The 11,446-nt window shown below is 46.8% G+C and overlaps 1 protein-coding gene across 1 annotated transcript; it reads left to right on the top strand.

Moving 5' to 3' along the window:
* Nucleotides 1-1,427: 1,427 nt before the first annotated feature.
* Nucleotides 1,428-2,366, top strand: LOC137167567 (olfactory receptor 52P1-like). Its single transcript, XM_067569782.1, has one exon. The coding sequence runs from the start codon at nucleotides 1,428-1,430 to the stop codon at nucleotides 2,364-2,366; it is 939 nt and encodes a 312-aa protein (XP_067425883.1).
* Nucleotides 2,367-11,446: the final 9,080 nt, after the last annotated feature.

The following is an 11,446-nucleotide window of genomic DNA, read 5'->3' as shown; positions in this document are numbered from 1 at the left end:
AGGGGTAGATTACAGGAGTGGGCGGGTGAGGTTCGGTGACCTACATTGTGTAGGAGTTCAGACTAGATGATCATACTGTTCCCTTCTGACCTTAGAGTACATGTGTCTATGAGTCCATGTGTCTATGAGAAGGGTCAGTAGCTGGTTTGCTGATGGGTGTCTCTGGTTACCCGTGTCAGATAACAAGGCAGAATAACGAAACCACTATACATGTTACTTTCATGAAGGCCCCTAACTCTCTCAGAGCTCCTTTACAAAAGAGGAATTGTATCGTAGAGTAGAGCTATGGTCCATCCAGTGTCCTCTCTCTCACAGTGATTCTCCAAGGGCTGCTGAAGAAGGTGTTGGGGGGATAATCTGACCGACTTGAGGGTGTCACCTTAACACCTAAGAGCCAGAGATTGGCTTGTACCCTGAGACATGCGGATGGACAGACTTTCCAAGATATATATTTAGCTGTAGCTATTGTAATGGAACATTCTTTCTATCCATGCAAATGTCCTATACCCTTTTGATTCTTGCTAGCTCCTGTCCTCAACTTCATCTTGTGGCAATGAGTTCCTCTGTCTAATTAAGCACTGAGTGAAGAAAGCATTCTTTTTTTAATCAGTTTTGAATATGCCATATTTCAGTTTAATTGAATGTCCTCCTGATTTTCTGTTATGAGACAGGAAGAACACATTCTTGATATCCTCTCTACCAGTCAGTATTTTATAGACTCTTCTCAAATCCCTTCTTATTCCTCTCCATTTTTCAGTAACAGTCCAAGGCTTTTCAACCCCACTCCCTAGGAGAATTTCCCTAGGCCCCTGATCTTTCTCGTTGACCTTCCCTGAACCCCTCTAGTTCTGCAATATCCTGCAATGGTTGAGAAGGGTGCCCAGTACTGCACAGAGAAGTGCAGAGTAGGGAGAAACTTCAACTGATTGATCTCATGACACTGTATTTTTGGTATTATTCCCCATCACAATGCTCCTGTGTCCCAAAGCTTTGCTTAGTTTTTGTCTATGCCGGCAATTTGGGCAGGGTTTCACAGATCCATGTACAGTGACACCAGGTCTCAGGCCTGAGGTCATACAGTTAAATTAGAACCTTGTTCGGTGTTTTGAGGCATTCACGTTTCTCCCTCCAATGGGCATATACGTTGCACTTATTGACATTGAACGTCATCTTCCACCATGCAGCTCCTTCACCAGCTTCGTTAGCTCCCTCTCAGGACATCTCTGGACTGGATTACAGCCTAAATGATTTGGTGCCATCTGCAAATGTTGCCATCTCACTGCTCACCCCCCTTTCTAGATTATTAATAACTATAAAATATTTATCATGATATTTGTTACCAAGTGCCTAACCCCCGCCCCTCTGGGCTTTTCTCCCTTCCCAGGCACCCTGAGCATTTCAGATCCTGATCGGGCTTCAACCTTCTCATGGCGGCTTTCAACCTAAGCCCCTCTGGCCCGCCAACATTCATCTTAAATGGCATCCCGGGGCTAGAAGCTGCCCACATCTGGATTTCCATCCCTTTCTCTACCTTCTACATTATCAGCCTGGTGGGAAATTTCATGATTCTGTTTGTTGTCAGCAAAGAGCAGACCCTGCACACGCCCATGTTCCTGCTGCTCTGCATGCTGGCGCTCACAGACATCAGCATGACGACCTGTGTCATGCCAAAGGCACTGTGCATATCTTGGTTCCGTTCCAAACACATCACTGTGGATGGCTGCCTCACCCAGATGTTCTTCCTTCACACAGTTTCTGCTACGCAATCAGCTGTCCTCGTGACAATGGCCTTCGATCGCTATGTCGCCATATGTCACCCTCTGAGATACGCCACCATCCTTAGCAACACACGAATCGCTAAGCTAGGGCTAGTGGGTTTGATACGAGCTGTTCTCTTGATTCTGCCACTGCCACTGCTTCTGTGGAGACTGCCATTTTGTGCCATCCGTGTTATCCCCCACACGTACTGCGAGCACCTCGCTGTGGTGAAGATCTCATGTGGGGATACCACAGTCAATCGGATGTATGACTTGGTGATAACATTTGTGATCATCGGGTTAGACCTGACACTCATTAGCCTGTCCTATGGGCTGATCGTTAGGGCCGTTCTCAGGATCTCCTCCAAGAAAGCCCACCGGAAAGCACTCAACACCTGCACAGCCCACATCTGTGTGATGTTGATGACATATACTCCCATCCTCTTCTCCGTCCTGACACACAGTTTCGGTCAGGGCATCCCTGCCCATGTTCACATCCTCTTGGCCAACCTCTATCTCCTTGTGCCCCCCATGCTCAACCCTATCATTTATGGATTGAAGACCAAGGAGCTTCGTGATAAATTGGGAAAATACACCTGCAGAATGTGATCACCTGGCGCCACTGACTTTCAACCTACGTGACAAGTGGGGGAAACAATGTGTCCTCATTAATCAAGGGTGCTCTGTCCCTGATTGGCTGAGCTCAGCCTTGTGGCATTTCACAGTTTCAGAAGTTCCTCACACCTAATGTCTTATCACTTCATCACCAAGCACTGCCGTCTCCATTGCTAAATTCTATCTCCATATTGCTCAGTTCCATCTCTCTAACCATCTCCTGATTTCTTTCAGAATTACCTGTTAACCTCCAGTCCTCCAGTCCTGAGTCTCCCCAAATCAGTCTCTCCGAATTCTTACCTAGCAAACACTTGGGGTTTTGTCCTCTGCTTCATCCCCCGCAAAGCCATGGAATCTGCCCCCAATTATTAGTTCATCTTGGTGCACATATTGTACACAGACTGGAGACAAAATAAACAAAAAGTCTATTTAACAGGAAAATCAGAGATGCAAAGATGAAGGATGGAAGAATCCCATGCACTGTTACAGAGTAGGGACCGACTGGCTAGGCAGCAGTTTGGCAGAAAGGACCTGATGAAAGTGAGGAAAAGAAAACATAGACAAGTTATACAGAAAATATACAAAGACGCGACCTCAGGCTTTCCAGTTCTTAGATGCTGCAAAGTGGCACAGTCTGTGACATTTTTGGCATCACCTAGACCAGTAAAGGTGTCTGTCACCATCTGCCTTGTAACATTGGGGGCCTTAACACTGTGCTGTGACGAGTTACGGCCCTGCACCAGTAACCAGCTCACAAGCATCATGGTCTCACCCTGGCTTCCAGAAGCCGATTTATTCCTTGCAGGGTGATACCAACAGCCTCTGCAAATCCATCTCCCCGAATTCTCATCAAAGGGACGAGCCAGAAGGTATGGGAAACCTTCTGGGGATTCCTCCATTTGCTCCCATGCTAGTGGAGGACACTATTTGAAGGACATTACCACCCGGGAAGGAGTGGAACTTTATTGAAATCTGGCTGTGGGGGCAGCTCCCGAATTCAGGAGAGTTGGGAAAATCCACAAGGGTCGCTCTGGAGTGACCAGGCTGCCGTCATTCGCCGTTTTTAGTTTGAAACATCTGCCAACCCTCCAGCGGGGCACAAGTACAAGGACTGAGGTTCTGAGTTTGAATGTGATTGTCTGCTCATAGCTTTGGATTAAATAAAAAAAGCTGCATCTCTAATGCAAACTTTCCTTTGTTATTTGATGTAGAGACCAATGTGTTAATAACAACGCTTTGTTTCAATAACTAGTTTGGGCTATTTTGGAGCTAGTTTTTAAGGGACTCTGAGCCACGGAAGCTGTAGAAATCTGGCAGCCATATGGGGCAGCGTTAATGAGATATCAGTAGGCCGAGTGTAGCTGGGGGCAGAGCTGGAGCAGACAGAACCAGAGGGGCCAGAGAAGCAGCCCAGAAGGCAGAGCTGTGCAGGAGGCAAGAGCAGCAGCGCTGAGCCAGAGCCAGGGAGATGGAGCAATCCAGAGCAGCTGTGCCAACGGGGAGCTGTGGGGCCAGAGCTGGGATAGCGACTGCCAGTCGTGCCACAAGTAACAAAGCAGCCGAGCATGGTGAGCAGCTGGGGAGAGCAAGGCGGGGCCCTGGGCAGAGGGCCCAATGCAGGGAGTCGACGCCAGACAAGACAGCCTCATAGGCTGGCTTGTGTGTGGTAGTGACCAAACCAAATGTCCAGTTCAATCCTTTCCTTTTTTGGCTTCTCCCCTCAGCATCTCTGTCCTACAGTGTTCAGTGTGGGCCGTGGTTTGGGCCTGAGGATTGCCCCTCTGACTCACAGGGGGGGCGGGCGTGATAAATGTAACCGCCCAGACCCCAGGTCACCTCTCCTTGGCTCCTTCGGCAGGGCTCACTTCAGGGATATGGCGGGGTTTCTTCCCTTAGGCCTCCAGACCTGGGAACTGAGTCATCTGGAGGAGGAGTTCAAAGGCCGGGGAACGGCTCTTTGGGGGCAGACCAGGACGGAGAGCAGAACTGGTCATGGCAGCTCCAGGAGAGACGAGCTGAGGGAAGGCAGAATCTCTCCCTAAACAACTGCCCAAAGGTCCCTCCCTGAAGAAAGAGAAGCTGCTACAGGGACTTTCTGAGAGGAAGCATTGCCCTCTCCTGTGACACTGGAATTCGCTGATCCCTTTGTTTTTTAGTGTGGACAACCCCAGTGGGGGAAAACCCTTGGACAGAGCTGCTCCAGGAAGGGCCAGACCCTGGGAGAAGACAGTGGCTGTCCAAGAGGAAAGGGGAAAGACCTCGTTACACACAGCTGCCAGAAGGCGGCTTGTGGTGAGCAGACACCCCTCAACCTGCCTTGCCCCAGGTGGGGGACTAGGGACAATCGCAGGGAGGTGGCAGGAAGCAGCCCAGGGAGGGCCACCTTATCATCCCCGACAGTCAGAGCACTGAAAGCCCTCCAAGGGCCCTTGGTCTGAGCCCAGTACAATGGGAGGGCCCGGGCTCCCTTCCCAACAGCTCCCTGCACATCACAGGCCGACTCAAAGATTTTTCCTACGTGAACATGTTTTACAGGCATCTTGGCAGAATAATTGCACAGCTTTCCAATCGCTTTCATTGCTCACAGGGAGCTGCTGATCAGCTCACCATCATTCAGCCAAATACGCTGAACGCTGCACTGCAAGTGACAACGAGCTGTATGAAGGAGCTGGAAAACTGGCCAATCATTCCAACCGACATTTCTTGTGCTTCTCATGGGCAGGTGATTTCATTCAGATCTGTTTAGAGCAGCGGTTTCCAAACTACCAGAGGAATGTGTAAACGGAGGCGCAGCCTGTGTGGGTTTCTATTTTTAAGAGCTCCACTTCTGAGCCCCGGACGACTGGGAGCTATCTCCAGTGCTGCTGATCTTTTAGCCAGCCAGGCATCGGATCCTCCCCCTTCGAGCTCCAGGCAGCAACTGAAGGAAGGCTCTGCCTCTGCTGCTTGCTTTTATATGAGTGCGGCCCTTCTGGCCTCTTATTGGCTGCTCCTCTGCCGCCATTCTATGTTGCCTGGAGGACTTCTCTTCTGCTCTGTCCTGGGGCAGGGTGAGGTGGAGCATCCGGGCCGTGTCCACCCTTCACAAATACCATGCATCTGCAACATCCTTTAGTTCTACAGCTAACTGTCAGTTAAAGAGGCAACATCATCCAAAGCATGTGGCTGACAATAGTGAAGAACTTGCTGTTGTTCTGACTCATGAAGAGAAGTTCAAAGTGGAATCATTCTGCGCCACAACTAACTCCCTTCTCCTCCATCTCAACAGAAGATTTCAGGCATATCCAGAAATAAAATGATCCGTTTCTCATTTTTACCAGGTGACCTTGACAGTACTGCTGTTAGAGTCTGCCAGAACTTTAATTGGATTCTAGTCCAGTGACCTCACTGAAGAGATCTTTGAATAACAGGTAGAGAGGTTCTCACTTGTAAAGCAACTTGCCTCCAAACCATTATCACAAGCTCTGCCTACACCACTGCAAATGCTGAAAATAATAAATATGTATAATTTGGAAACAGCCTTCCCAAATTTTGTTACTGCCCTGTGCGTTAACCTGGCATTCCCAGTCCCGCCCTGCCGTGCTGAACAGTCTTTTTCATATTTGAAAAGGACAAAAAGTGCTTCAGGTGCTACAATGGTGCAAGAAAGACTTAGACTTATGCTGCAAAAACAACGAGAGTTCTGTGGCACTTTAAAGACTAACAAATTTAATATTTGTAGACATAAGCTTTCGAGAGACTTCAGCTCTCTTCTTCAGATGCAGATGCAGATGCTGATGCAGTAATACAGAAAAGAGGCCTCTGTGTTACCTATTTTCTGTATTACTGCTTCTGAAGAAGAGGGTTGAAGTCTCTCGAAAGCTTATGTCTGCAAATATTAAAATTGTTAGTCTTTAAGTGCCATAGAACTCTCGTTGTTTTTGCTGTATACAGACTAACACGGCTACTCCTCTGGAATTAGTCATGCTGTTATCCCTTCAGTCACAGCTGGCAAACTCTGTAGACTTCGCCAGTTTAATTGAAACATTTGCTGCATCAAAGGCATGCCAGAAAATCTGAAGACATTTTTTCAACTTTGTAAATGGAGCAATAGTCACATGCAGTGGTTTGGTGTTTATTTATTTATTTTATGTACACTTTTATGTATTCTTCTTCCTGCTGGGTTACCGTTGCTGGTACCTTAGTGGCAGCTACCTCCATCAGCAACTTAAACACACAAATAAATCTTGTACAGCTGTGGGCTGTGTCAAAGACAACTTCTGTGCGATCTCCTGTCTTTTACAATCGTTCCCTTCGGGGCCCATAAACATGTTTGGCACCGGGCACACAAAAGGTTAATCCAGCCCTGCAGCCAAAGATCTTAATATTGACAAAAAGAGCACAAATTCCATATCCTGCCCGCATGAGAAAAAAAGTGCAGTTAGTGTGTGTCACAGTGGGGGGAAATGGAGACTGATTCTACTGACAGCGTGGTCAGGAAGTGTCCTCAAGTGTAGCATTTCTCTAACCCTGTAAAGAGAGAGCCCAGCCACTAAAGCTTCTGTAGGCATCCTGTACTTCAGGGGCCTTGGAACTTGATTGGGAGTTTACAGTTGGGAAGATCCTGGGAGACTACAACTCCCAAGATGCCTTGGGGGAAAAGGAGAGACAGGGACTAGCATGTGGGGGACTCCATTTTGGTGCTAGGGTGGAGTGCAGTCAAGGCTGGCTGACTGCTGCTGGCTGCTGACGGGGTCTCAAAGCTGCTGGTAAGAGCCTGCTGGAGTTTGATGGAGCAGGGAGCTTCGGAGGTTGGTGGCATTGCCCAGGCCAGGGCAGGGACTGAGCCTGGAGCTGACTGAGGTGGGCCTGCAGTGAAGGTAGTGTGAATGTGTCCCCCACCCCCCTGTTGTTTGGGGCTGGGTGTGTAAAGAAAGGGGCGCTGCAGAGAGACTGTGACTGGGCCGGAGGAGAGGCAGAGAGAGAGTCCCTTCAAGCAGGGCCAGGACTGCAGACATTCGGTTGGGCCAGCTCCAAATCTCCAGCGTGATCCCTGGACTGACCTGGAACACTGAACCAGCAGAGCGCTGTCTTCTTCAGATCGTCAGGCGTGCCCACGCCAGCCAGGGGTCAGGGCTCTGAACACTTGGGCAGTGCACACTCTGCAGGTGGGGTAAACAGAGGCAGTGTAACTGCAAGTTTAGACAAGTTTCATTTGTTTTCATACTATTTCTATTAATTGATTTATTCAGCTGCCCTGTGTATTTAACATAATAGTGATGATTAATTTCAGTCTGTGATGCCATATTTCTTTAATTTGTTAAGTAAAGGTGTGTTAACTCTAATTTAAGTATATTGGATTTTTTGTTTGCATAAGTGCGATTGTTAAGTTAGACCTGTCTCAGATTATTATTATTATTATTATCAGACTAGGTTTAGTCCTGGAAGCTCCCAAGGCCGCTATTAAGCGTGTGCAGGGGCCAGCCAGGTGGAGGCACCACCAAGTTTAAATTCCTTTAGAAGTAAAGGGACTGCAGCAGGGGGGTGGATAGAGGATTCCCACCTATTCTACATCACCGCTGGGATACTCAGGATCTCCTTTGTTGTTAACAACTTTAGGTGCCCTTGCACACAGGTGAGTGTTGCTGGCTCCCAAGTAACCCAGAAATAGAAGGGGGTTACATTTCTAAGACCACAGCTTATCAAAGGCACTTCAACTCCTTGTGAACTGTAAGAAGTGAAGTTTAATTTTATAAGTCAAATCTGTCAGATAATCCAGGCGAATAACGGATCTTTGAGAAGGGTTTCAAGTTGTTCAGCTTCCTATAACTGTGAGAAAAAGGCATGAGGCAGTGCAGGGAATTCGGAACATTATTACAGAGTAAAATTAAAAAACACTGGAAATAAAAAACGACCTTTCAGAGAAGCTACTAGAGAAAGAGAGAGCCAAAGAAAGAAGAATTAACATAAGGTTTCAGGCTCTCCTTGAAGGTGGAGAAAAAGATGAACCCATTCTATTTCTAAAGCATGCCTTCTGTACCTTCCTAAAGATGTGAGACAACTCAGAAACACTTATTGGTAGATCTCAGAGCATTATATTCCCCCACCCTGTGTAAACAGATGTGATACTGGCACTACCCTACTTTCTGCAAAGTAGGCAGATTTTGAGAAGAATCTCAACAGAGAACACGGCAGTCAGTTTAGGAAGGCACAAAGTAGAGAGTGTGGAAACATGAAGCTTGTCACAAAGACAGTTTAAGCATGTAGCTGAAAGCTATGAGGCAGTTAGGAATGCGCTGACCGATAAGCATGATCAGCAAGGCGTGGGCGAAAGTTTTGTCAGAAAATAAGAAAGAAGATAAGTAAACTGCACTACTGTCTCTTTATTTTAACTGAAGGTGTATTTTTTTTAACTGAAGGTGTAGTTTTCCATTTTAACAATAAGCTATGCGCATGCCTTCCTTTGTAACCATATACGGAAAGTTCCTCTTATACATGACACTGTTTGTGCAAACTCACGGTTATTTCATCTTTGTATTAGAATCATAGAATCATAGAATATTAGAGTTGGAAGGGACCTCAGGAGTTCATCTAGTCCAACCCCCTGCTCAAAGCAGGACTAACCTCAGCTATATCATCCCAACCAGGGCTTTGTCAAGCCTCACCTTAAAAACCTCTAAGGATGGAGATTCCACCACCTACCTAGGTAACCCATTCCAGTGCTTCACCACCCTCCTAGTAAAAAACTTTTTCCTAATGTCCAACTTAGACCTCCCGCCCTGCAACTTGAGACCGTTTCTCCTTGTTCTGTCATCTGCCACCACCGAGAACAGCCTAGCCCCATCCTCCCTGGAACCCCCTTTCAGGTAGTTAAAGGCCGCTATCAAATCCCCCCTCACTCTTCTCTTCTGCAGACTAAACAAGCCCAGTTCCCTCAGCCTCTCCTCATAAGTCCTGTGCTCCAGCCCCCTAATCATTTTTGTTTCCCTCCGCTGGACTCTCTCCAACTTCTCCACATCTTTTTTGTAGTGGGGGGCCCAAAACTGGACACAATACACCAAATGTGGCCTCACCAATGCCGAATAGAGGGGAATAATCACTTCCCACGATCTGCTGGCAATGCTCCTACTAATGCAGCCCAATATGCTATTAGCCTTCTTGGCAACCAGGGCACACTGCTGACTCATATCCAGCTTCTTATCCACTGTTACCCCCAGGTCCTTTTCTGCAGAAAAGTTGATACATCAAGGCCTGCAATACAGCATACGGGAGAAGAGGGAAGGGGTTAAAACCCTTACGATACTAAATCTAGGGGAAGGTTGCCCTGAACCTGAGGAAGAGTCACATAGAGACCATGAACCAAAATACAGAGCAGCAAGCCATTAAACATAGAGGAAAAAAACCAAGAAAGAGAACCTCTAGGACAACAATACCCAGGATGAGTCCAAAGAAGCAGATGGATAATAAGTTTTCAGCTATCTCCACCAATGAGAAAAATATCAAAGAGTGTGTCTTTATAATGTACACCTCCAATTGCTATCGGAGGAGGGAGGGGTAAACGGTGAAATCAGAGCATGGGCTGTTTAATTTTTAGAGAGCTCAGTACAAATTTAAAACAACTCTGAAGCCCATAGAAAGGTAATTACAGATTGGAACTGAAGCATAAGCAGGAAGGGAAAGATACAACATGACTGTGTTAATAACTAAAAGAGAGCAAAGTGGGGATGGGCCATTTTTGTGACTTAATTGAGGATATGGAGAATCGCTGCTATTCTGCATCCAAATTCAGTATTGTCACAGAAAAATAATAGTAGTATTTATGGAAAAGCCATTTTACTCTTCCAAACAGAGGTGCCAGCAACATTACCCCAGCTGAGAACTATTGTCACTCTTGTCAGTCTCTGCCAGAGACAAAGGGTCCAGGTTTACCCTCACTTCGTCAATTGGCTGATCAGTGTTGCATAAGGGCACAGGTGGAGTTCGAAGTGAGCTTGAAACGGACAAACTTCAAAAAGTTAGGCCTACTAATAAATGTGCAGAAGTTAACTCTCTCATTTGTTCAAATAATAGTTTTCAGAGGAGAAGTCCTCAACTCAGTCCAGGCCAGAGCCTTCCTTCCAGAGACCTGGTTCCAGGTCACGGGCACCATCATAGAAGATCACAGAAATCATCCTACCACTACACCAGACATTGTGTGAAATGCCTATGGCATATGGACACATACACCTACGTTGTGCAACATATGAGATTGAGGCTCAGACTGCTGCAGTCCTGGCTAGTGTCAGTGTATGGCCCAGACAGGGACCCCTTAGACATGGTGATCACACTTCCTCCCTCAGGAACCCATACCCTTGTCACACTGGCTGGATTGGGGGGAGGGGCGTGTTTAATATATTGTTTGACATCAATATGTGAAAATCATAATAATTTGTGTGAGATATGCTATGTCAGGTACTGTTAGAAAGGCTGTAGTGTGCTAGGTAAGATGAGGATGTTTACGTTCATGTGTTATATGTGTAATGGAAATTATGAATATGTTTGATATATCGTATTTCAAATTGTGCTCTCCGAGACACGCCCTAGACAGGATGGCGGCAAAACAATTGCCTGCTTAATGGCCCAATAAAACATTCCGAGGTGCAAGGGGCCGAGGGAGAGAAGCCAGGGATATGCCTGATGGGTCACCAGAACTTGCCCATTTGACTCTGGACTCCATTTTCGTTCCTGTGAAATTCCACAGGCAGCATGGCAAGGGCCAGAGGGTATATAAGGCAAAGCCTCAAATCCATTTTGTCATCATTCCTGTAACTGAGGCTGTGCAACAAAGGACTGAGACCCATCCAATTACTGGATGTACACCAGGTGGACTATACAAGCTGCAAACTCCACAATTCTTCTAGAAACCTGATGTATATGGACTTTCAAATCATGTGCATGTATCTGATTGCTTTAATCCTTTCACATTTCTCTTATGCTTTGTTTCTTTCTTTTATAATAAACCTTTTGTTTTAGTTACTAAAGGATTGACTGACAGCGTGGTATTTTGGGTAAGATCCCAACACATATTGATCTGGTACTGTGGCTGACCCTTTGGG

The sequence above is a fragment of the Emydura macquarii genome, unplaced genomic scaffold (assembly GCF_026122565.2).
Source record: "Emydura macquarii macquarii isolate MOO-44397 ecotype Brisbane River unplaced genomic scaffold, CSIRO-AGI_Emac_v2 contig_2938, whole genome shotgun sequence".
NCBI classification, from domain to species: Eukaryota; Metazoa; Chordata; order Testudines; family Chelidae; genus Emydura; species Emydura macquarii.
This window is presented reverse-complemented; position numbering and strand designations above follow the sequence as displayed.

Excerpts from the sequence above, each read along its gene's own strand:
- LOC137167567 (XM_067569782.1), top strand. The coding sequence starts at position 1,428 with ATGGCGGCTTTCAACCTAAGCCCCTCTGGCCCGCCAACATTCATCTTA.